Source organism: Cetorhinus maximus, chromosome 7, assembly GCF_964194155.1.
Source record: "Cetorhinus maximus chromosome 7, sCetMax3.hap1.1, whole genome shotgun sequence".
Taxonomy (NCBI): domain Eukaryota; kingdom Metazoa; phylum Chordata; class Chondrichthyes; order Lamniformes; family Cetorhinidae; genus Cetorhinus; species Cetorhinus maximus.
The window spans coordinates 72361130-72388146 of NC_135885.1; the positions used below are offsets into that span (position 1 = coordinate 72361130).

The following is a 27017-nucleotide window of genomic DNA, read 5'->3' on the forward strand; positions in this document are numbered from 1 at the left end:
TGGCAAAATTAAAAACAAAAGGTAATAATAGTCAAATTCAAACAATTTGTAAATTATCTTCACATGGAAAGGAAACATTTCTGTGTTTTTAATTACATCTACAGGTACCGTACCCCATATCTGTGAAGCTTGGGACCAAACGTGTGCTCGGTCCCAACTGCACCCAGCGTCAAGGCAGCTCAGATACGTGAAGTTCTCCCGCTTGAGCTGATGCAGACCCCAAAATCTCCCTCAGTAACTTTGGACCCATAACATGAGCCATCTCTCAGAAAACAATACATTTCATTCCACCCTGCATGGAGGTGCTTCCGGCTCTTGCAACGTCCTTGCCCTTGTTGGCAGTCTGGACAGGCCGTGGTGTTCCATCCTGCTGTTGGAGGAAGCGGGATCCCCAATGGGAGGCTTTCTACTCGGGAGGCTTCCCTTTATCCATTGGGGACTTGGCATGGCAGGTGTTGCACATGGCAGTTCCGTGCAAGTCAATTCACAGAACCCTGGCTTGCCTGTAATTTTGGTGAACAAAAGATCCAGGAGCAGGAGTAGGCCATTCTGCCCCTCGAACCTGTTCCACTATTCAAGAAGATCATCACTGATCCAACTGTGGCCTTAACTCCACTTTCCTACCTAGCCCCCCATAACCCTGGACTCCCTTGACAATCAAAAATCTAACACAGCCTTGAATATATTCAATGACCCTGCCTCAACTACTTGCTGGGGAAGAGCATTCCAACAACACCTCCAAGAGAAGAAATTCCTCTTCTTGCTAACTTAAGTGGGAGACCCTTTATTTTGAAACCGTGTCCCCTAGTTCTAGATTCCCCAAAGAGGGGAAACATCTCAACATCTACCCTTGTCAAGCCCCCTCAGAACCTTGTACATTTCAATAAGGTCACCTCGCATTCTTCTGAACTTCAGTGAGTATAGGCCCAACCTGCTCAACCTTTCCTCATAAGATAAAGTCCTAATCCCAAGAATCAGCCCAGTGAACCTTCTCTGAGCTGCTTCCAATACAAATACACCCTCCTTAAATAATGTGGCCAAAATTGTACACAGCGTTTGAAGTATGGTCTCACCAATGCCTTTTACAGTTGTAGCATGACTTCTCTACTTTTATACTCCACTCTTTTGCAATAAAGGCCAACATTCCGTTTGCCTTCTTAATCGCTAGCTGCACCTGCATGCTGACTTATTGTGATTCATGTACAAGGACACCCAGGTCCCTCTGTACCACAACATTCTGCAGTCTCTCTACATTTAAATAATATTCTGCTTTTCTAATCTCCCTGCCTAAGTGGACAACCTCACATTTTTCCTATATTGTACTCTATCTGCCAAATTGTTACCCAGTCACTTAACCTATCTAAATCCCTTTGTAGATTCCATGGCCCCATGAAAACTTAATCTCCTGCCTATCTTTGTGTCATCAGAAAATTTAACTATCTGTGCTAGAAAGGCTAAAAATTTATACAGGAAATGTACTAGAAAAGCTGGCCGTGCTCAACGTTGTTAGGTCACCGGGGCCAGAGGATGCTGAGGGAAGAAGGATGGAAACTGCAGAGGCATTTACCATGATCTTCCAATCTTCCTCAGATACAGAGTGGTTCCAAAAAAAGATAAATCCAAAGCTACAGGTTAGTCAGTTTAAGCTCAGTGGTGAGAAACCTTTTTAGAAATGATAACCCCGGTGACCTAACAACGTGAACCATGGCCAGCTTTTCTAGTACATTTCCTGTATAAATTTTTAGCCTTTCTAGCACAGATAGTTACATTTTCTGATGACACAAAGATAGGTAGGAGAGTAAGTTATCAAGGGGTCATACAGTCTACCAAGGGATTTAGATAGGTTAAGTGATTGGGTGACAATTTGGCAGATAGAGTATAATGTAGGAAAATGTGAGGTTGTCCACTTTGGCAGGAAGATTACATTTATATAATATTCTGCTTTTCTAGAGAGACTACAGGATGTTGTGGTACAGAGGGATCTGGGTGTCCTTGTACATGAATCACAAAAAGTCAGCATCCAGGTACAGCTAGTGATTAGGAAGGCAAACGGAATGTTGGCCTTTATTGCAAAAGGGTGGAGTATAAAAGTAGAGAAGTCATGCTACAACTGTAAAAGGCATTGGTGAGACCACACTTCAAACGCTGTGTACAATTTTGGCCACATTATTTAAGGAGGGTGTATTTGTATTGGAAGCAGCTCAGAGAAGGTTCACTGAGCTGATTCTTGGGATTAGGGCTTTGTCTTATGAGGAAAGGTCGAGCAGGTTGCGCCTATACTCATTGGAATTTAGAAGAATGAGAGGTGACCTTATTGAAATGTACAAGGTTCTGAGTCATTTGGACATGTGTGGATTAATTAAGGAAAGCGAGCATGCATTTGTTAAAGGCAAATCATGTTTCAGTAGCTTGATTGAGCTTTTTGATGAGGTTACAGAGAGAGTAGTATGGTTGTTGTGGTTTATGTAGACTTCCAAAAAGTGATTGATAAAGTGCCACATAATAGGCTTGTCAGCAAAGTTGAAGCCCATGGGATAATTGGAACAGTGGTCACATGGATATGGTGTGGGCTGATTGCCAGGAAACAGAGAGAAGTTGTAAACGATTGTTTTCTGGACTGTCACAAATGTCTTGTAAATGTCAGTGTTTATGTTTGGAAATGTACCTTTAATTCAAAATTTAACAGAGAATTCCAGTAAACACCTTAGCTCGGAGACACGCTCATGTGATTGGTTACCATGATGGTTAGAAACTCAAATAGAAACCCACTGAAGTGTGATCACTTTTGATCCGGAAGCATTAAGGGAAATTTGTAATTATTTTAGAATGTTTCCAGAATCTGTAATTGTATTTTTAAAATGTTTAAAAAGCACTTTTAAGAGTGCATCACTGGTAAAGGGGTCAATTATAATTTTTGGATAAGAAGAAATACTGGCCCATGTGACCTGGCAATCTTTGACCTGGAAGCAGTACCAACAAAGAAGAAGTTTAAATACAGAAGCCGTGTGGCAGATAGAAAAGAACAAAGAGGAAACAGAAGAGTCGGAGAGGAGAGGCCAAGTTGGCGATGGAATCTTGAGCAGTCGCAAAGCATGTTTAGGACTGCTGCCGCAGATTCTGTCATTTCTGAGTGACTGAATGCCCAGAATTGGCTATACTGTGTGGAGGTAAAGGCAGTTTCACACTACCACGACCGACAGGAGCTGAGAGTTGAAAAGGTTCCAGAAGGTCACCATACAGGAAGATTGCAAGGGTGGAACCCTGTTTATGTGGAAGCTGATGTCTACGGAGAATCAGTCAAGCCCCTGAAGAAAGGGCACTGGAACTCTGCTGGGAAGAACTGTGTGGCTGAAACTGGGACCATAAAGTGGAGTGGGCTGCCTAGAAAATCAGTGTGATAGTCTGTTGTATCTGCTATTCCATGTGTAATTTATTGATCGACTGACAGTGATTTGCCTGTTATGTTACATTTAATTTACATTGATTCTGACCAATGTTAAAGTAAAAGTTACAAAAAGCGAAATCTTCATCTGGAAGGTTGTTCAGTAAATTTGGATATTTTGGTTTATGGATTCCCATGCAGATGTAACAGGACTGGAGGGAGGCATGCAGTGGTGTTTCCCAGGAGTCAGTACTAGGATCACTGCTTTTCTTGATATCGCTTTATGACCCAGTCTTGAGTTTGCAAAACTTGCAGATAACACAAAACTTGGAAATATACTGAACTGTGAGAGAGTTAGTGATAGGTTTTCAAAGGACATAAGATGGTCTTGTAGAATAAGGAGACATGTAACAAGTGCAATTTAATGCAAAGAAGTGTGAAGTGATACATTTGGTAGAAAGAACAAGGAGAGACAATACAAGCCAGAGGGTAAAATTCTGCAGCAGGTGCAGGAACAGAGACACCTAGAGATATACATGCACAAATCATTGAAGGTGGCAAAAAAGGTTTAGAAAGTGATGGAAAAAGGTCCACAGGATCCTGGGCTTTATAAATAGAGGCACAGAGTTAAAAAGCAATGAAGCTGAGACTTTATAAAACACTGTTTCGGCCTCAACTGCAATATTGTGTCCAATTATGGATGTAGCACTTTCAGAAGGATGTAAATGTTTTAGAAAGGATGGAAAAAATATTTATGAGAATGGTTACAGGGATGGGGGATTTGAATTAGGTGAACAGGTTTGAAAAGCTGGGGGTGGTTTCCTTAGGGAAGCTTGAGGGGCGATTTGGTAAAGATGTTGAAAATCATGAGAGGCGTAAACAAAGTAGATAAAGAGAGACTAGTCCTACTGGCAGAAGGAATGAAAACCAGAGGATACAGACTTAAAGTAATTGGCAAAGAACCAAAGCCGACATGAAGAATTTTTTTGCTGCAGCAGCCGGTGGCTACTATCAAGAATGCACCGCCAGTAAAGGTGGTGGAGGCAGATTCAATCATGGCTTTCAAAAGGGAATTAGTTAAGCGTTTGAAGGAAAAAAAGTTTTCAGGGCTACGGGAAAGGGTTCGGTGTGGGTCTAGCTAAATTGTTTTTGCAAAGAAATGACACAGGCTCAATGAGCTGTATGGCCTCTTTCTGTTCTGTAATTGTTCTATGAATCACTCACTTAAACTGGCAATATCCCGTTGCAGCTTCTTTGCATCCTCCTCCCAGCTTACTTTCTCACCTAGCTTTATATCATCAGAAAATTTGGAGAGTGTACACTTAGTCCCCTCAGACAAAACATTGATATTGATTGTAAATAGCTAAGGCTAAAGCACTACTCCTTGCAGCACTTCATTAGTTACAAACTGCCAACACAAAAATGACTCAGTTACTCCTATCTCTTTTTCAGTCCATTAACCAATCCTCAATACTAGGTAATATATTCCCCAATGCTATTAGCATCTTCTGCAGCACCTTACCATCTGTAGCACCTGTTCTCTGTAAACAAAAGGATATGTTTAAGTCTTGGGCCTTTTTTGAATAACCCAGAGCTTGGAGAGCCTATAGTTCCCTGTTGCTTTCTCCATGACAACATCTCGGCCAATCAGAGTCCACTTGCCAACCAGTCAGTACCCTTTTCTCCTCTGGTATAAACTGTTGTGATTGTTTGAAATTTGGCATTCTTGCATTTGTCCCGATCAGTGCAAGACGACAAATTTCAGAAACATCTCTCTTTTCAGTAATATACATGAAAATAGTACAAATTGGCAAATTACTTAGTAAAAAGTAAACAAACGGGTATAATCTGAAAGGTGAATATAATGTCTGTATTTGTAATGCTATTTTGGTCAGGACTTGGGCTGATCCAGATTCGTAAAAGGAATACTCACAAACATAATGACATTCTAAGAAACAACGGTGCTTTCACATCAAATTTACAGCTACTAATTGGTGTATTTTCGCAGGGGAACAAGTATATGAGAGGATAATCCTATTTTTCCCTAACTCCAGGAACATGTATTGTGCAGCACAGATAGAATTCTTCTTTTCCACATTTTTTAAACATCAGTGAGTTACATGGATGTGCAGAGCCATTATATAGGCTAACATGTACAATGCAAGAAACTCTTCAGCTCCACAAGTTACTTTCTCAGACCTAGAGAAAAAGATAGTGAAATTGAAGTAAAATTATTTGAGATTTTAATCTATTGGGAAACGGTCAAACTAATAAGAAATAAAAACTGCAACAATTGTCAAATCTCAGACAGGGCTTTGTTACCTGTGGATGACAGGTTATTTATTGCATCCCAAGAATTCTTGATGCTTTCAGCACAGCCTTGCCCACTCTTCAAAAAGTCATTGGTTACAATAGTGTAGAAGCTTCCACATGGCGTTAACTTTTCAAACTGCCAGATTGGAGCAGAAGCAGCAAGAGCTCTACAACACAAACACAAATTGCTTCAAATTCTGATGTTCAAATATTAGTGGAGATTAATACTTAATATGATTGTATGCAAACTGTCCACTATTTTAACAATGATTGTTGGGAATTTATTTCAATACTGGTAGGAAATGGTAGGAAAAGAATTTCATATTAACATATTTACCAACAGTTCAGTCATCTTCATATAGCACAATTTTAAGGCCAAACTAATTGCACAAAAAAGCACTTGTTCCTTTCCAGGTTTCAATATTATAAAAAATGTTCAAAAGAATTACAAAAAAGGCCCACAAACACACACTATTTGCACCAGACTTAAAATTTGCCAGTGTAAAACATCTGGATCTGCCACAGAATCATACTTTATTAAATAGATTCATTACTTTCAAAATGGAACATCTGAACTAAAAGAAAATTGTCTAAAGACCAAGAGGAAGTCATTTATTTTACTTCAAAAGTTGTACATTCAAAAACAGTTCAAAATTTTGTGGTAATTTAAACTGTACCCAATTGTTTAACACAAAGACAAAGATTTTTCTCCTGTGGGTACTTTCCCTTTCCTCCCAAACTAATACTCACCCAACAACAATGTTTGGATACTTCATCCTAAACCAGGCTGCTAGCATTCCTCCATAGGAGCCACCAATAGCAATAACAGGACTAGTCTGAGCTCCAGGGATGGTCTGTTTGAGACTCCTAATCAGAACTGCAAAATCAGCCAAAGCTTGCTCAGAGGTGAAGTAATTCAAGTGCTTAAGATTCTAAAAGAGAAACATTCGTAAAATGTAATTCCAAATAACAAGAGAAAGTGAATATGTCATCTCTTAATAACCTGTGCACATTTCAAAATATGTCCATGTGAGGAAAGTTATTTTTATAAATAGGTAAACAGTATAAAGAGAACAATTAGGGAATCAACACAAAATGAGCTGACAATTACCATACATACAGCATCAAACAACTTGGGAAGACAGCTGAAATGCAGGAATCTTTTGCCAGTGGCTTGGAAAACCATTGTGACTTTGTCCTGTTTATGCTATACCAAAGGTATTGGTCCCAGGGCCAAGACAGCACAAGCACCAGCAGCAAACGTACAGCATAAAAACAAAGTACGAATAACGTAAATAGGATAGGATCACTGTGTAGTTTTAATGTGTTACAGATGGCCATTTCAAAATATACATAACAATCTACACTAAATATGCCTAAGCATTTAGTGGTCAAAGAGTTAAAACACTGTTACTGTCCGTTCATTATTTTACATTCTTTGTATTGGGCATTTGAACTGTTTCCAGTGAAGCAATTTTACTGTATTCATCTGAAAATGGCTTTGAACACAGGTTCAACTTTTGAAAAAGCAAGAAATATAACCAAGTACTTATTACTTAAGGTCACAAAGTACACGAGGGTAGTAAAAGCAGCATTTGTCTGATTAAGTAAACTGGGATGGAAAAAATACTTTTGCATGCAGATCCTGACAATCATTTTCCGTTTCTTACAGACTACTTTGCAAGTTGTTCCCATGGTCTGTGACTTATGGATTCACTTCCTTAGTCATGTATTTCTGTTATACAGGGACCAAGAGCTCTAAGACAGGGTCATAATTTGCCACCGACTGTTTCATAAAATTATCCAATACTCCAAGATGAGTTAAAAAGGAAAGGAAACACCCATGGCAGCCCATATCCATGGTGCTCTTGCATCATGTTCTTCCCCCACTCAGTCCACTACCTTTCCGCTGCATATGAAGTTTAAAAATCAAAACCAAAATCACAAACGTTTGTTCTACTGCATGCCTAGATTCCCTTCTCCCATACATGCTCGCTCTCTTTCACTTTTCCCTCTCATTTAATTCACTTCTGTGTTATTTTAAAATTTACTGCCTTGAGAGCAGGAGCAGAAGTAAGAAAATCTTTTTGAGGCTGTGGGAATTTGGCAGTGAAACCTGCCCCGCTCTTCATGCCTCTTCTGGTGGATATCATTGAATCAATTCAAACATAGTCAATTAAGGTTTATAGCTGTAGTACGAGTTGCATTTTATGCACATTCAACTCACATTTGTCACCATAAACAGCCATCACCCACACAGAATTACCTTCCTTGTTCCTTTTCATTCGTCTAATTTAGCTTTCAATGCTTCCTGACAAACTATTTTGGAATTGCTGCATCCTTCCTCACCAGCACACAAAGACTGACTGCTAAGCCAAAAGTAAAAGGCATAGGGCATGGCTAAAAATTACATTATAAATCATATTTAGAAACTGAACAAGCATTTTTCTATATTTTATACACCTTAGTCTTTCATATTACCAGTCATCAATTCCAACATCTTTCCCTTTCCTTGTCTAATTTTAAACATCTTTTAATTCCTTAACTTAATTCCACTGTGCAGTTGATGTAGTTTATATGGATTTCAGCAAAGCCTTTGACAAGGTCTCACATGGGAGACTTATAAAGGCGGCAAATGCACATGGGATACAGGGTAATTTGATAAGGTGGATTCAAAATTGGCTTAGTTGTAGGAGGCAGAGGGTGATGACAGAAGAATGCTTTAGTGACTGGAAGCCAGTGTCCAGTAATGTACCACAGGGATCTGTGCTGGGTCCTCTATTATTCGTGATTTATATAAATAACATAGATGACTACATGGGGGGTAGGATTAGTAAGTTTGCGGATGACACGAATATTGGCCGGGCGGTTAACAGTGATGTTGAGTGTTTTGGGCTACAGGAAGATATAGACTGGATGGTTAAATGGGCAGGTAAGTGGCAGATGGAATTTAACCCTGAAAAGTGTGAGGTGATACGCTTTGGAAGGAGTAATTTGGCAAGGAAGTATTCAATGAACAGCATGACATTAGGAAGCTCTGAGGAACAAAGGGACCTTGGCGTGTGTGTCAATAGATCTCTGAAGGCGGAGGGGCATGTTAGTGGGGTGGTGAAAAAGGCACATGGGACACTTGCCTTTATCAATCGAGGCATAGATTACAAAAGTAGGGACATCATGTTGGAGTCGTATAGAACCTTGAAGAGGCCAGAGCTGGAGTACTGTGTGCAGTTCTGGTCACCACATTATAGGAAGGATGTGATTGCACTGGAGGGGGTGCAGAGGAGATTCAACAGGACGTTGCCTGGGATGAAACATTTAAGTTATGACAAGAGGTTGGATAGACTTGTTTTCGTTGGAGCAGAGAAGACTGAGGGGCGACCTGATTGAGGTGTACAGGATTATGAGGGGCATGGTCAGGGTGGATAGGGAGCAGCTGTTCCCCTTAGTTGAAGGGTCAGTCACGAGGGGACATAAGTTCAAGGTGAGGGGCAGGAGGTTTAGGGGGGGGAATGTGAGGAAAAACTTTTTTACCCAGAGGGTGGTGACAGTCTGGAATGCGCTGCCTGGAAGGGCGGTGGAGGCGGGTTACCTCACATCCTTTAAAAAGTACCTGGATGAGCACTTGGCACATCATAACATTCAAGGCTATGGGCCAAGTGCTGGTAAATGGGATTAGGTAGGTAGATCAGGTGTTTCTCACGTGTCAGTGCAGACTCGATGGGCCGAAGGGCCTCTTCTGCACTGAGAGATTCTGTGATTCTTAGTCCATTAGTTTTTTGATTTTTTAAAATTTAAAACAAAAACCAGGTGCTGATCAAAGAACTAACTTGGATTTAATGTGCCTGGCAGAGGGCAAACTGAATTATAACTAGAGAATTGTGTCATAATCATCAAGTTTCATGGTTCATAACAATATTTAAGAGGTCATTTTTAGTTTCGGGAAGATTAAATTTGTAAGGGTAAGGTAATTAAGATGCTGGAATTTATAACTTTCCAGAACACCTCAAGTAGTGGCAGTTCAAAAAGTGACCTGTTTTTAGTTAATAAGATCAGAATAAGAAGGGAGAAAACTTAAACGATGGATGTTCCATTTCTGAGATTTAAATTAGGTATGTCGTTCCCAGATGAAAAGAAGCTATAGGAGTCTTTAAATAAGGGAGTTTCTTGGTAGAATCAGCAAATCTGGAAGAGAGGGTCATTAACTCCATTAGAGATATAAATTATTTATGTAGGTCTCCAAATCAAAGGTTTGGTTTTGAAGCTAGGAGTTGATTAATGTAAATTTCTATTTGGAACATCTAATGGTACGCCCTGTTGTTATGTAGATAGGTTACAGGGAACTGCCCTTTTGTGTAGGGTTTGTGTGTGTGTCTTGCTCACAGAGCCAAGCAGTTCAGCTTGAAGAAGCCAAAAGACTTTGGACTTGGAGCTGGAAGCAACTAAGTTTGTGTATAAGCCCCGAGTTTAAAGGCTGAGGAAAATAAATTACCAAGAGTTGTGGAACAGCTGTGGACCAGCCGAATAGAGCTATCAGAAACCAGGAATGTTTCTAATTTTCTGTTAAAATTCATTGTGCAGGAATTGAGAGTGAAGCTCAGGCTCGAGCCGAAAAGTCCCAGACCTTACAAGGGAGCTGTGAAAAAGTTTGGAGTTAGTCCCAAGAACCTGATTAGTAGCCAAAGACTTTCTGGAGGAAGTCATAAGGAAAAAGAGGAGATTGATTGAGAATTTGAGTCTAAAGTTTGTGAGATTGTGTTCTATATGCTTTTTGAGGTAAACTGTATGTAATCACCTAAGAGGGTGTTTATCCTTGATCTGCTATTAACTCCTTCTGCTGACTTAACTTTATGCGGCTATCAACACCTGTTAGTCTTTAACACTGCATTACCACTTCCTTTGTATTGTGTCCATGACATCTTTGTTAAATCTCTTCTGAGTTCCAACCTATCCCTGACCAAAAAACAAATAAAACCCACCATATTTCTATCACGCTTCAGCTCTGAAGAGTCATACAGACTCGAAACTTTAACTGTTTCTCTCACCACAGATGCATTACTAGCATCTACAATGTTTATTTAGTTGTGTTTGCTCTGTTTGATGCTTATATAGTAAAATTAATTTGTTTAAACCATGGAATCTTGTGGCTTCATACTATCAGTAAACAACGGAGATTTCAAATTTGTCTTTTAATGTTTAATGATCTCTATGGGGATCGTAACAATTGTGATTCCAGATTTCAGAACAGAGCTCAATACCAATCACAACTTGCACTCATATGGTGCCATTAATGTAAAGAAACGTCTCAAGGCACTTCACAAATAGGTGATGACTACAGACTATTCTGCTCCCTCAGCCTGTTGTGCTCAGGAACTTCGCCAAGCCGAATGTGTGGATGAGACTCTATGAAATAGCCGATTGTCTAAATAGTTAATCCACAGAATATTTTTCGAAAACTATTTATAGTATTTATTTTAAATGCCATTACCACAGTCCATGTCAAAATAAGACCATTGGAAAATCTCGGCTTACATTTCCTTATCTGAAGATCACACTACATTTTCGATTCAATGGCATTAATTGAGCATTACAATAGTAATGCTATTGTGGTCAACACTAAATTTCTATTGCATTGAAATAGCATGATTTTTCTGTAGTCAGGTTTGTAGCAGGAACAGAAGACAGTGCTAGCACGGTATTGCAGAGAGCAAAACATTTGTCTCTGAAACTGACCAGATAGAAGGTTAAGTTTGTAATGTGTTTTCTCCAAACTTACACTGAATGATTTTTCCCCAAAAGGCATAGACTCTCCATAATAACGGTGTTCAGCAAACACTAACATGGCTTCCAGTTCCTTCGATACTTCCCACATAAAACCCTGAAAAAAATCATACATTTAAAACCTATGATTTTAACATTGATTATATAAAATGAAATCAAGAAAAAGATGTTGTGATCAAGTAGGGTAAAGTTAAAGAGAATATGGAGGAACAATATGAAATTACCTACCTTGGGTATGGTCTTCAGTATTTCAATGTTCATATAGAACTAGGATATGCCATCGTGCACTACTTTGTTTTTTGAGGTGGTTTGTGGGGGTGGAGGTTGTGGTGGGTGGCAGGGATTAGAGGAGAAAGGAAAGATCACCATCTAAGGCACTGATCCTTTTAAGGATGCCATGTGCTTGCACTAGAATTTATCTGGGTAATGCCCCTTTATTTGCTGTAAGCTACCATTAGTCCTTTAGCCATGGCAGTCAGTAAAGACAATACAAACATATCTAACTGAACCAGCTAGACAGAGGAATATCAGAGAAGTAAATTAGAAAGAAGAAAGGAAAAGCAAAAAATGTAAGGAAATACATTAAAAATTAAGCCAAACAGCAGGAGTGAATAACGGAGAGAAAGAAATAAGGCAAGTGGGGGCAACAATAAAAATAAAATGTGGAAAAGAAATGAAAGGAGGAAGAAAGGAAAACTTTGCCTAAGCATTTAAGATACAGCATTAATTTTGAAAACTTTTCACTGTTTTATATAAGAAAATGTAGAAACTAATTTACCACGGCAAGGTTCTACAAACACAAGGTGATCAATGGTCAGTTGACCTGTATTTTTTTATCCTTTTAAGTAATTGAATGCACTTTTGTTCCTTTAATGCCTTGTCTTACTGAACTTTTATATCATTTAACAGTTTTCTATTAAGCAATTATTCAACCCATGATGGGCGTATCAGTTGTTTCTTCTCCCTCCTTTGTTCCCTCCTCTTGGTCTTAACCTTATTAATTTTTAAGAACCTTTTCCTTTTAAGTTCTGATGACGGCATATAACAGAAACATTAACTTCTGTAAAGAATAAATAACAAGTTGTGTATTTCCAGCATCATCCACCTTTATTTCTAGCTTTCGCTGATATTTCCACTCACAACAAGGAAAATCCAAAGCAACACATTCTATTACCCAATTTCCATGGCCTCTACTCAGCAATGGGTTTGCCAAGGCTTTGTTCCCATAGCTGTCGATTTGATAAATACCATTAGTTCTGTACAACTAGGATAAAGCTCCGCACACATCTACGAAGTGATACTCCCATTCAATGGAAGAACAACAACATGCATTATAAGGCACAGTTAACATAGAAAAACATCCCACAGCAGTTCACCGAGGCACAAGGAAAACAGACACCAGCCAAAGCAGGAGGAGCTAATCTTAGCCAAATAAGTGTGTTTATGGAGACTTAAAGGGAGAGAGAGAGGTGGAGGAGTGGAAAGATTTAGGGAAAGAATTCCAAAGTGTGGGACCTAGGTGACTCAAGGCATGGCAATCAATTGACTGAGGGACCAGGGGGAACAAGTGGAAATGTACAAGGCTGGGGTCAGAGAAACAGAGGAAGCATGGGGGGAGTGGTTACGGAGGTGAATCAGGCTTTAAAAAGAGAGGGGGGCAAGGCCATGGAGGGACAGAAACACATGATTAACCCCCACCCCCTAAAAAAATAAGGCTTAATGGGTCAATACAGAAATCTGAAGGTGTGCTTATTGTCCAAAAATTGGTGTTGAAAACTTTTGAAACTAACCTAGCTGAAAATGACAAACAGCTTTCAAAAACCAAAATTTTTAAAGAGTCTCTAAAAAAGCTGCTTATCACTACGGAAATTTTTAGTGTAAAGTATATGCTTAAACCATAAAAAAAACTTAGTCTCCACCAGCTAAGACACGTGGCAACAGCAGAAGGCAAAATACTGTTCAAAAAGAACCTAAATAAAATGAAGTGGGATAGATCATCCAATTTCATCCAACAAAATGGCAGTATAAGATCACAAAAGTTTTGAAGAGACAGTATCCCTAGGCCCGAATCACATGTTCGTCAGGCACATGCGATCAGTGGGTCTGGAAGCAGACATGAAATGCGCTTCCGCCTGCTATCGGCCCCCGAACGCAATTTCACGCTGACTGGCCAATTAACGGCCAGCCAGTATGAAACGCTAGCTGAGAAAGCCTCAGCGCTGCCAGATGCGGGGGTGGGATGGGGGCAGGCGTTGACAAAAGTGAGGGTGCAGGTGGGCGCTTCTAGCGAGCTCCCTGAAGGCAGATAGCTGCTGCAGAGCAGCCTCAGAGAGCTGCAAACCTGGACAGATTAAATGGCAAGAAAAAAAATATACCAAACTGTGTCTATGCATCACATTCAAGCACCTGACAGCAGAACTCAAAAAAATTCAGTCCCTATATATTTTTTTTAATTATATTTCACCCCGGACATATCATCCTACCCTGGATTGAGGTTTCAGCAAAAACAGGCCGATTGGCTCGTCCACCAACCGTAAAAATGGACGGGCCACCTAAAAATGATTTCAATTGCCTCCTTAATGGGCTTAATTGTCCACTTAATTGCCGGCGGGCGCGCTTCCAACTGGCATGCACGCCCATCAAGCAAAATATCGCGTAACTGTACAATGACGTCAGCACGTGTACCCAACGTCTTCTCATGCGATTTCATGCACTGTCAGGTTGGGCACCCGCACAACCAGTGTAAAATTCTGGCCCTAGAGTTTCATTGTAAAGAGGAGGAATGAAGTAGGCAGAAATCAGGCTGACACTAAATAATAGTGGAAAGGAGGATGCAGAACCACCAGCTAAAATAAAGTTAATGAAGATAAAATAAGGATGTCAAAAATTTAACCTAACTTCTGTTTATAACAATACAATGAACAGAATGGGTGACTTAGAAGTGTTGGGAAGTAAGGAGAAAATAAGCTTCATAGGGATAACCAGAAGCTTGACTAATGAAGTGAGGGGAATGGAGAGTAAACCTACAAAGCTTGTCTGTGCTTTATGGAGAAAGAGAGAGGGGGGGCAAGTGACAATACTTGTCAGGGAGGGGTTATATGTAACTAAAAAGGAGTATTAGAAATGTGTTGAATCTCACAGATTTAGAAGACAGAAAAGTGAAAGGAACACGCTGTGGGACAAATAACAACAGTATGGCTATATTACTTTAGATTTCTAATTAGTGTTGAACAATTGGAATTTAGAAATACAACACAGCGTCTTACTGCTGTTGCTGGAATAGGTTGACGACTGGGACCAGGGACAATATTGAAAGATTTTGAGCAAAGCATAATCCTTTATCTGCACAGTCCTTCATGCATGCCAATATGCATTTGCAACCTTTCTGACCACTGAAAAATTAGCAAAAGAAGTGAAAAACTGATAAAACACAAAAACAACAGTGAAAGTACAAAGCAGAATAATCATAAAATCAGATGACTAACATAGCAAAAAAGATCATAATCCAGATGAGGAAGTAAAAGCCAAGGAGGAAGCAGAAGAGAACAATTGCAGGAAGCTAAAAACTGAAAGCATGAAAAGAGAAATCACAGCTAAGTTCGCCAATTTTAAAAACCAATATACATGCTGTAAACATTCTAAAAAGATTTCTGTACACAAGAAATTCAGTCCTTGTAAACTATTGCTCAAAACATTTTAAACTTTTTGAAAAAATAGTTCAGCAGATTCAACTGTATAAAATGGAGTATTCTTTTTAAAACACAGCTCGATAGTAAATTAGTAACTCTGTATAGTATATTAAAATCAATTGGAAGCTGCCGTATCTTCCCGGTATGCTGTTTTTTTTTCACATAATTAACATTCTATGACATGGAAATTCTTTAGCAGACTTAGAAAGTGGTAAAATCAATTCACAGTATCATTGTATACACGAAAGCATTTATAGGGTCAACTTCCCCGGGTCTGGATCAGTTAAAAACTGCATCATCTGAGCTCAGTGAATATCAGAAAATCAATGTGCATGTCTATCAAAAAACCCATCCAATTTCCCATATTCACTGTATCCATGCTATCAGTACAGCTGGCTGCCAATATATCACCCCTTCTAGCTCATTAAATAAGCAAACAATGTATAAAATTATGTAGTTATTTTAGGTTGGAAAAATTAAATAATAAACTCAGCACTGCCAACACTGCAACACTTTAGCATTTTAATTACCCCAACTTAATTATACAAGAGTATCAAATCTATAGTAAGATAAAATTACCTGGGTGACAATAAGTAGCTATGTTTCCTGATTGCTATCCACTATCTCTCCTGGGAAGTACACAAATGATTTTCTGGTGAGGACAAAATTGAACTCAGCCAAGGCTCCAGCTCTACGGTTAGCACTTTCTAAGCTCATAACTGAAGAATGGCCATATTGGGGTGTGTTTTGGTGGGGGGGGCTTGGGTGGAGGTGGAAGGGAAACAACACACACAGCTATGGCAACAAAAGTCAATGATTTTAGGACAGAGACAAAAGAGAAAAAGAAAGAAAACTTACAAAGTAAATTGGTCTTACCGTATTGTTACAGAACCATACGATGTCTCCCTCATTCCCTGTATAGAAAAGAATGGGGCCGCCATTGTGATTCCAATATCTGTCTGCTATCAAGTACCTTTGCTTGAATGTAACATCTTCAGCAAAACCAAAGTGATCAACCTGTGAAAAATATAATCTTCATATTTAGTTAATGCTATAATTTAGCTAGCTATATTTTTTATATTTTTCTGACACTAATCCAGTATATAAATGGCATTAAATATTTGTTTGGACTAATAGATTCCCCATGGTATTTTAAACCTGGAGTGCAGTTTGATGGTTTATTTGATCCTTTTGTAGCCTAAATGCAACAGCATTATAATACAGCAAATCTATGAAAGGAATATATCAAAAGACTATCACAAAGTTTAAAAAAAACGCATATGCCACATATGTTATAACACAAACTCAAGATTATCACCAGAAGAATGAAGGGGAGAATTTATCAAAATTTTTCTCATAATTATTAGAACATGAAACGCTTTACTATAAGTGACTGTTGAGGTAAGTAAGGCAAAGTCATTAAAATAAGTATAAAAAGATGCAGAGATAAAGATTAAGTTGTTCCAGTTGAAGAACTGGTATCAGCATAGCTTTGTGGGCCAAATGGCCTCTTTGCTATCATAATTATTATCCTGTGAACTCTCATGATGCAGTGTAAACATACATACATCCCCAAAGTTCTCCACAATAGTATAACTGCGTGATTACATGACAAGCTACCACAGTTATTCAGGGTATTATCATGTGTGTTATATTCTCACCAAACAAGAACTCCCACATTGCATTCTCCTCCCAGTCAGGCGTAACTTTAACTTAATCATCCATTGTGCACCAAAATGACTGCCCATTATACATACAACTCACTCAAATTTCCTTTGCTTTAAAATCAGGTTGTTGGCACTCACACAGAATTGGTGCACAGCAGCTGGAAATCCCCAAGCGAAATTACCATGTCAAGCTAAGGGTCGAGACAAAAACACAGGTCTTTTGGGGAAACTTTCTGAAAACCTTGCAAACATTAAATGCTCAATTTTATAACGATATTGTAGTGAGTTTTTTTCAGAATTGCTTAATCAATGCGCGTGTGTGTTTTATGTTGTAAATGCCATTTCTACTTCCATACATCACCAGAGTAAAGGAAAATGCCCATTAACAAAGTGAAACTCTTACTGATTTGATTGGTTGTTTGTGTTGTAGTACTTTCTGATTTATGGATGGTGGCTTAGAAAAGAATTGAGGGATTTAATTGCTTGGTATCACATTCACAACTTGGTACTTCTTGTGGAATCCCATGAAATCCATACATCAGATTTTCTTGCTAATTAACAAGATAAAACTTAGACACCACGTCTGATCATAAATCAGATGATTTTTTTCACTAGTATTGATAATATATTACATTGAAGTATATTTGTAACCTTGTTTGTGATGTGCCTTGGTTGAAGGGGTTGAGAGGCGGCATGGTGAGACACCGTGGTCTGTTTTATAGACCCCAATGGAAAAAAAAGGCAAACTTCAGCAGAAATTCAGGCAGAGTGTGGGTGCATGAAAACCAAAAGATAACATCTTGGTAGAATTTCAGAGACCTAAATAGAGGTAGGAGAAAACAATAGTGCCATGTATCCTGGACAAGATACCTGGGTATCAGGGCCACTGTGTTATAATTGCTTTGGGCAGTCGCTAGCATGGAAATGTCAACATACTGATAAGGGTCGAAGAGTAAGAAAAACAAATGACTTTAGGGATCTCGAGACACCAGCCTGGGAAGCCAGATTGGTGTGCCATATGTCTTCCAATCGGGCAGTTAAAGTCATAAAGAAGAAAATGATTGGGTTAAACAGTTCTCCATAGCAATGCTGTGTAGCAAGAGAATAAGAAAGAGTGCCTTGAGCATGCAGGGTGTTTGGCCAGAAGTTTGAGACCATTCCGCAGGCAAACCTCTCGGAAGGATGGGCTGGCTAGAAAAGCGTTAACAAAACTGTCCCCACACACACTAATTTTAAAGCCTCCAGCTTTCAAATAAACAATAGGTGGAATCATCCCAGATTTGCACCAAGTGCTGTAGTGGGCAGGTAAAGCAACGTTTTACCCACAGGCCACAATGGTAGCTTCTCACGCTGTATCATCCCAAACCCACTGTATTAATTATGCATTCCCAGGAAACACGCCCTTTCCATGGTGGATGGACTCTGATTTGCCCACCATGCCGTCACCTCTCAGCTTCATCACACCGGGTGCCACATTTAAAATGCATCGATGCGTATACCTCTCAGTGATTCCAATACAGGACTGCTGCAAATAAGACATGGCCCTGGAAGGCAAGACGACTGCAGCCCCCAGGTTTAGTGACACGTCTTTCGAGTGCCTTTTGGACACCGTGGAGGCCCACCGTGATGTCCTCTACCCCCACTCTGGCTGCCAGAGGGGCAGCAACATTACCACTCCAGCTTGGCAGGTGATGGCAGCGGTGATCAGTGTCAATGCTGCAAAGAAGAGGTTGGCCATCCAATGCAGATACAGGATAAATGATCTCATCCGTGCAGACAGGGTATGGCAACCATCCCATCACTCTAAATTCACACACTCAAGCCCATCACATATTCACTGGCACCTCACTCACTGCCAGCTCAAGGGGCATCACCACTCACTCTTTCACACACACCCTCACATTTCCATCTGGCCTCATCTGCTCTGGAGACTGTCTCCTCAGCCCTCACCATCTTGAGGCCACTTGCACAGATCAATTTGTGTCCCCGAACAAACCCTGGGATACCCCACTTCATCAGTGCAGCCTCTTCCATTGCCTGAGGCCACTTCTCCTATTTCCCCAAGCAAGCCCTAGCCCTACAGCCATGCAAAGCCACCCCCGCCTTATGGCTGGTCTGGTAGGTAGAGTCCTGCCTGTGAGCCCCACTAAAAAAGTGCTGTGCTGCTGTCTGCAAAGCCTGGCACTGATGACTGTGAGTGCTGCCCGAAGCAAGATAGGCAAACAAAGCTCAAAGTCCCAAGCGAAGTGCAGCTCGTCAGGTGCGCGTCACTTATGTGCAGTTGTGAAACATGTCGGCGTGATTTGTGGGCGAACAATCCAGCAGGGGGGCGGGATGAGTCCAACGTGCTAACCTTATAATGATATGCAGATGTATTAGAATGAGGTTCCCGACGTCCGATAGCGGGAAACGCAGCCAAGCACGCCCGACGCCAGCAGGCCGACGAGTCCACAATGTTTTCAAAAGTAACTCCAAATTCCGAAGTCAAACCACTTGTCCCACTTAAGTTATACGTTCTGTTTCTAGATGATATGCATCCAAAGTAACTCTGCATCAACTCAAAAGCAAAACTTAAGCTATTGTAACCAAACTCCAACAGTTTGCATAACCCATCTGCATCCATTGAATAAAGTATGAGGGCACTCATTGTCCTACAAGTTATATAATTTCAACCTAGTGATGACTGCTAAGACACGGAACACTAATTTAAAAAGTCACTACCAGCTTTAGGTTCTTCAGTTCACACCTATATTAGACATGCCACATCTCACAACTTTATCAGGAGATTCACAATTTCAAGGTAAAATTAAACCCCAATCGCGATCTCGCAAGAGGACTCTAAAATCTCAGGATTTTTGATAGACATTCAAAATGTGCCTTTCGAAAGTCCTGTTCCTCTGTAGATGGAACTTTGTGTCTTCAGATCAACACAAAGACAAATGTGTGACGATACTGTGGGAGGATCCTTACAAGTGCAAGGAGGCTGCTCTTTTGAAATGGGAACCAAAAGACTCAAGTTGAAGCACAAATCTACTTTTATACTGCATGCCACCCATTGCCTGACTGTAGAACCTACACAGCAAACTAACAGTAATTTCACTGAAATTAACTTCAGTTTTTAAATCAGGTCATCTCGCATAAGCCTTAACAAATCTAGCCAAGTTTACTTTCCAGTCAAGACCTGGGATTGAAAGCTTCAACTTCTTTCCCTCGGCCCAGGAGCTTGGCCCTGTCCTGGCCAGTTTCATGCTGCCTTAGGTTGCCCTGGAGTGAAGAACCACTTCACCATTTTGGTATTGGGCAACAGTCTGGTGACTGCTTTGCACCATATGATGTGGCTGGTCAGAGTAAGACTTAAATTAGAAGGGCATTCTGGAAAGCCACACCATCACCCACTGCCATCTGCTTGTATCCAGCAAATGAAGGGTATAATACACTGGTTTATTGATGAGGCTACAGAAAGTAAACTATCAAGGCGGATTGGACACTGCTATAGACACCTGCCTTAAGATTTGTAGGAGTGTGAGAAGACTCCTGAGGTGCACAAGTCTCTATCTTTTGCTTATTTATCCCAGCCCACATAATCTACAAAGAAATACATTCAGTTGCCTCTCGAATCAGCCTTTTAAATGGAAAACATTAGCTTGATTTGTTAGTATTTATGATGATAATGCCACACTAGTAGCACACACAGAAACTCAGCTACAAGACTCATGGATTGTCTCTCCCATGCTGTAACTTGTTCGCCCTCCCTGTAAGCGTCAAGAAAACTATAATTATGGGACAGGTTGTCTCTGCACTCGATCACTCGAAGTAACACCCTGTTGTAAGTGATTAGTAAATTCTGCTACCTCGGGTCCACGATGACAGACAGTCTCTCTCGATGCAGAACTCAAAGCACACATGGGGCTGGATATTGCCCTCATGCCCAACACATGGCATGCAGACGTGGCAGCGAAACTGACCGCCATCCACAATCAGGCCCTGACCATGATTTCACGTTGGCAGGTCAATTAAGCCCCGCCCAGCATCAAATGCAACTTGTCACTGGCCAGGAAGGGCTGAGCATGGGCAGGAGGCCTGTTTGCCGCCGGGTCCAATGACGATCCAGCAGCCAGTATAAAGAAGGCCCAGAAAGGCTGCCAGGAAAGGACATCTGGCTGCCATCTGACGATGCACTCCAGTGCAGCAGCAAAGGATAGGCAGGAGGGAAGGTCGGGGTGGGCATTCAGCCCCCAACCTTTTGGATGAGTGCCCTGCTGTCCTCCTGGAGGAGATGGCTGCCAGGAGGGGCACTCTTGTCCCCAGAGTTAGGAGGAGGAGGCCATCACACCTCACCAAGAGGGTATGGGAGGAGGTGGCAGCCCGGGTGAGCAGCCATGATGTGGCGCACGTGGGTGCAGTGCCAGGAGTGCTTCAACTACCTGCTGGCTCAGGGAGAGCGAGTACTGTATTGGCATGGATCAGTATGCAGTGGTGTTAAGGTGTGGCCATCACCCCGTAGATCTTAGCGGTGCTAGAGTCTATGTGCCAACTGTCAATCACACTGGAGCTGGCCAAAGGGGGTGAGCCCTGGCTGCTTGGACGAGTGCCTTGCAGCTCCAGGTCCACACTCAGATGTGCCCTGCAAGGTGTTCCTCAGGTGGGGTTTGCCAGGCTGCAATGGCACTGCAGGTAGAGTGGACTAATCAATGCTCCTCTGTCCTTTCAGGAGAAGACAAGCCATAGCCAAGCATGTACAGGCAGAGGCCCACCCAGCCTTCTGCCACTCTCCCTGTTCAAGGAAGATACCCTGGAGCTGGAGAGGCGGCACACTCCCCATGCATCCTGTCACAGAGAGGCAGGGGTGCCAGACGAAGGTAAGAGCGCAGTACAGAGGTTAGACTTTCGGATTGTGCAACCATTTTAGTGCAGTCTCCTCACTGATGTGAGCCTCGAACCTGGCGTCCCCATTGATCATTGGAAGATGACAGCACCATGATGCAGATCTCCATTGTCTCACCAGAGTGCCTGGCATGCACAGTGACAGTGTGATGACTTGAACTAACAACATGCCTTTGTTCTCCTTTTTAGGTTTGCAAGCAGGCGTTCGCTCTGCAGACCTCGAAGGTCCACTCCTGACACCAGAGGACCACCGGGTGTCACTGTCACCTGCATCACACCTGCTCTCTGAAGGAGGCACCAGTGCAGATACCAGCACCTCGGTGGCCATTAGGTTGATGGCTAGTATCTCGGTGCAAAGTGGTGAGGGCACTTCACACTCGCTTGAGGTTCAGGCGAAGGCAGAGAGTGTGCCCAAGGCGATGCTCAGTCGAAGGTTGATGATGAGCCTCTGGAGTCGTCCATTAGGCGGCAGATGCTGGATGTACAGCGAGATGTGCGGGTGCATCTGGCAGAGATCCATGAGAGGGTGCATGCCATGGTCTCCGTGATGCAGGAGTCCATGCGGAGCATGACCACTGCGCTGACCGTCATGGGGAAGCGCGTTGCCTCCTCCATTGAGAGTGGTGACTCTAATGGAGGCGCAGCTCCAAGGACAGAATCAGGGGTTCCTGGGGTTGTGCTCGGATGTGCAAACCCTCACACAGGCAATGACCTCAGGTCAGTGTGGGAGATGGATGAGGCACCTGGTATCCCAGCTAGGTGCCCGTCCATCAATGGTGTACAGGGAGGTCCAAAGTGAACTCACGTTGGTGCACGAGCTGCCTGTTGTCTCTGCAGGCTCCTCTCAGGGCACTCCGGATGACGGCAGCAGCTCCTCCGCCCCTCCACCAGTGACCGTGGCATCTGATGAGGCTGTGGCGGCTGGGGAGATACTCACACTGGCAATGCTGCTGACATTTTTTATCTTTCCCTTGGATGAGGTTTAAGGAATTGTCAGCTGGCTACCTGCCCGACGAGCAGAAATTCACACGGTAATGGAAAATTTCAGGCAACTACATTGTTAAGGGCCTTAAGTGGTCTATTAATTAATGGCGGGCACCGCTCCGGCACCTGCTGACCGAAAGGTTACAAGAGTGCGCGATGACATCATCACATGCTATTTTACTCCCGTTCAGGTCAGGCGTGCACCCACCTGCCGGACAAAAAATTCAGCTCATAGGGAAAGAAACAACAACCTTTGGCCAACTCACAAACGTGCATGGAATTACATCAAGCTGACTCCTGGGACCAAGATGCAAGTTTATGAGGACTGTATTCTCAGCGCCTCATTATATGTATGTGTAACATGGATGATTTACAGCTATTGCAAAAGTAAGCCTAACAATTTCCATCTTCACTGATTGCAGTGCATTCTGGTCATGTCATGGAAGGACAAAATCATGAATATGGCAATTCTCTCACATATATCGACACTCATAAGCAGAGGTGACTTTGCTGGCTCAGGCGTGTTCGCAGGATCGAAGACAGACATATACCCAAGGAATTTCTGTATGGCAGACAATGTAGCTGGAGCCAGTAGACCAGTAAGACGCCCAAAGTTCCACCTCAAAGAAGCCTGCAAGCACAGCATGAAGGTTCCAAACATTGATTATCACATCTGGGAGAAACTAGCCACCAACAGAGGGAAATGGTGACATCACCTGTGGGCCGGTATGTGCCACCATGACAATCAGTGGCTACAGCAGCTTGGCAACAGGCACCAACACCGAAAGCAACCCACAAGGACATCTGGCAACCAACTGCCTCTCACGGATTAGTCTCTGCAACCATCGGCAAAAGTGCACTAGTTGAAATTAGCCCATCCCAATGGATTTGATTTGCTGCACAACCATCATCTTCTGTAGATGAAAAGACACCAATGATGTTGTTAGTCTGTAACTCACCACGTCTTCCCCACAGACTCTTTCAGGGCATCACATAAGAAATTCTCTATTAAACAGGAGCCAGAGCTTAAGTAAAACACTGGAGTCATTAAAGTATGATAGCTCTGGAATACTGATGAGTAAATACTGCAGAGGCATGATGATTTTTAAAAATTCTAAAACCATAAATTGGAAAATGAAGTCACATTCTGGGATTACATCTTAAATCTGGAACTCACTAGATGGAGAATTTACAGGATCAAACCCATACCCTACTATTGCAATGTCATTCAAAGTCTAATATGCTGCCACGACTTTTTATATTTATAGGTTTAGGCTTGTACAGGTGCCATCTTCCCCTAGAGCCAGTCCCAGTGTCCCGGGAATCTAAAGCCCTCCCTCCTTTGCCATCTTTCCAGCCACACATTCATCTGCCTATCCTCCTATTTTTGTACTCACTTGCACATGGCACTGGGATTAATCCAGAGATTACTGCTTTTAAGGTCCTGCTTGCTAATTTTCTACCTAGCTCCCTACATTCTGTCTGCAGGACCACATCCCCCTTCCTACCTAAGTCATTGGTACCAATACGGACCACGACCACTGGCTGTTCGCACTATCCCAGAAGTATGTCCTGCAGCTGCTCAGTGATATCCTTGACCCTGGCACCAGTGAGGCAACATACCATCCTGGAGTCACATCTACGGTTGCAGAAACGCCTCTCTGTTTCCCTGTCTATTCATTAATAGGCTTAAATAACAACCTGGCACACTGGGTCGATAGCATAAAATGCCACAGGGCAAAGAGAATCAGGTTGATCTTTCCCAAAGTCACAAATCTAAATTTGGATACTTTAAAGAAGGAAGAAACAGAAGCCTCTTAGGAGAAGAGGAAGAATAAATCGTCATCATTGCCGTGATCTGTTTCCTTGTGACTACAGGAAGTGTATGATCTGATAAACGTTTTAACACTAATACCGGCTTTTTGAAGTTCAGTTTTCACAATAGCTGAAGTTATAGTAAATTACAATTTGTTGATTATTGCATGCAGCCTTTATAAACAACCTAATTGAAGCAAATTCACACTTTTACATTTTAAACAATGAAATAACGGGTCACTGTTTAATGTGGGGTTGAGGTTACATTCAGATCAGCCAGGATCTTAATAAGCAGCAGAGCAGGCTCGAGGTGCCGAATCGCCTACTCGTGCTCCGAATTAATATGTACATACGAAATGGGTTGCTACTCAGTATAAATATAAACTGGAGGAGCATATTTTACAAAAAGAAAGAGAATTAGATTCGGTCACAGGCGAAAGGAAACAATTATTAATTTGAGATCAATGAAATGGGAAGGCAGCTTCCAGAGTCCGGGGCACAAACACGCTTAATTTCTGTGCTAAAACTCGAGTCCGCAGTTGGAACTTGTTATGTGAAACCAGGAGGTTGTGCAACTCTTCAGTAATGAGGATGTTTGCGGTCCGGCTCTGCTGAAATGTTTCTCTGAAACAAACTCGGTGCTGAGATTTCCAGTTAAACTTACCCAGGCGGCGCTGGCAATCTGCACATTCATTAGCTCAGTTATGATAATTCAGGGACACTAGGTTTAAACACCCCACTCACCTTCTGCTGGAAATACCGAGTCTCATAATCAAATTGTTCCGTGTGTCCAGAGGCCCACTGGCCGGACAGAGCTCCGGGCCGAGAGCGGGCGTCAAACGCCGAGTTGCAGGTTGCCAAAGCCAAGGCCGCAGTCGCTATGGTGACCACCGCAACCGGCAGCTCCATCGCCATCGTCAACAGCAATGTGAAAAAGTGAGGGAAAATGAAAGGGGCGCGGCCTGACCAACCGATAGGGGAGGGGCTTGAGAAGGAGGCGGGCCTAACAGACAGCGGGAGGAGCTTGAGCCAGGGGTGCAACTTGAGAAAGGGGTGCAGCCTGACTGAAACGGGAAAGAGCCCAAGGAACAGGGGCGGGGCCTGATTGACTGATGGGGGCGGGGAGCAGAGGGATATGGGGGCGGGGGAGAGGGATAGGGGGAGGGTGGACACACAGGGTCCGAGGGATATGGGGACGGGGGACACACACACAGGGTCCGAGGGATATGGGGACGGGGGACACACACACAGGGTCCGAGGGATATGGGGACGGGGGACACACACACAGGGTCCGAGGGATATGGGGACGGGGGACACACACACAGGGTCCGAGGGATATGGGGACGGGGGACACACACACAGGGTCCGAGGGATGGGTGGGTGGGATTGGGATTGGGGGGGACACACAGGGTCCGAGGGATGGGTGATTGGGATTGGGGGGGGACACACAGGGTCCGAGGGATGGGTGATTGGGATTGGGGGGGACACACAGGGTCCGACTGACGGAGAAGGGACGGGGACACACAGGGTCCGACTGACGGAGAAGGGACGGGGACACACAGGGTCCGACTGACGGAGAAGGGACGGGGACACACAGGGTCCGACTGACGGAGAAGGGACGGGGACACACAGGGTCCGACTGACGGAGAAGGGACGGGGACACACAGGGTCCGACTGACGGAGAAGGGACGGGGACACACAGGGTCCGACTGACGGAGAAGGGACGGGGACACACAGGGTCCGACTGACGGAGAAGGGACGGGGACACACAGGGTCCGACTGACGGAGAAGGGACGGGGACACACAGGGTCCGACTGACGGAGAAGGGACGGGGACACACAGGGTCCGACTGACGGAGAAGGGACGGGGACACACAGGGTCCGACTGACGGAGAAGGGACGGGGACACACAGGGTCCGACTGACGGAGAAGGGACAGGGTCTGACTGATGGAGGAGGGACAGGGTCCGACTGATGGGCGGGCAGCGTCCGACTGATGGGCGGGCAATGTCCGACTGATGTGGGGCGGGGGGGGACAGAGTCTGACTGAAGGGAGGGAAACAGAGTCTGACTGATGGGGTGGGGGGACTGGAGCGGGGAGTGTAGCTGCTTGAAAGAAGAATGTAATTCAGAATGAAGGGTAATTGACAGTAGACAAGAGAATCATCAAAGAAGAAGGAAGCATAGTGTAAACATCAGGAGTGTTCAACTGTCAGATAGATGAGAAATGTAACTAGCAGGAGAAAGCGAAGTACAGCTGACAGAGGAGTAAAATTGCAACGTAATGGAGGCAGAGGTGCAAGTTGGTAACTGACAGGAAGCAGATGGACAGTAAACAAAATGTGGAGGATTTGTATGTGTGTAACTGGCAGGAAAAACAATGCAACAGAAAGGAGATGAATCAGGAAGAAGAGATTAATTAACGGAAAGACTGCAGGTCATTTCTATTGTGCAGCACTGACATAAAAGATTCCAAGGTTCTATTTGAAGAGAAACTGGGAAGTCTC

The 27017-nt window shown here is 42.8% G+C and overlaps 1 protein-coding gene across 2 annotated transcripts in view; it reads right to left on the reverse strand.

Annotated features, from left to right (window-relative positions):
• Positions 1-25479, reverse strand: part of LOC144682868 (lysosomal Pro-X carboxypeptidase-like) — a 47043-nt gene extending 21564 nt beyond the window's left edge. The window contains exons 1-5 of one of the 2 annotated variants that reach the window (XM_078545693.1): positions 25257-25479; positions 16039-16179; positions 11469-11570; positions 6446-6627; positions 5705-5862 (exon numbers count right to left, since the gene is read on the reverse strand). In XM_078545693.1, coding sequence (XP_078401819.1) covers positions 5705-5862; positions 6446-6627; positions 11469-11570; positions 16039-16179; positions 25257-25427 — 754 coding nt within the window. In that variant the 5' untranslated portion in view covers positions 25428-25479. The remainder of the gene's footprint in view (positions 1-5704; positions 5863-6445; positions 6628-11468; positions 11571-16038; positions 16180-25256) is intronic. The other variant, XM_078545694.1, reaches the window with a different exon arrangement.
• Between the last annotated feature and the right edge of the window lie 1538 nt (positions 25480-27017).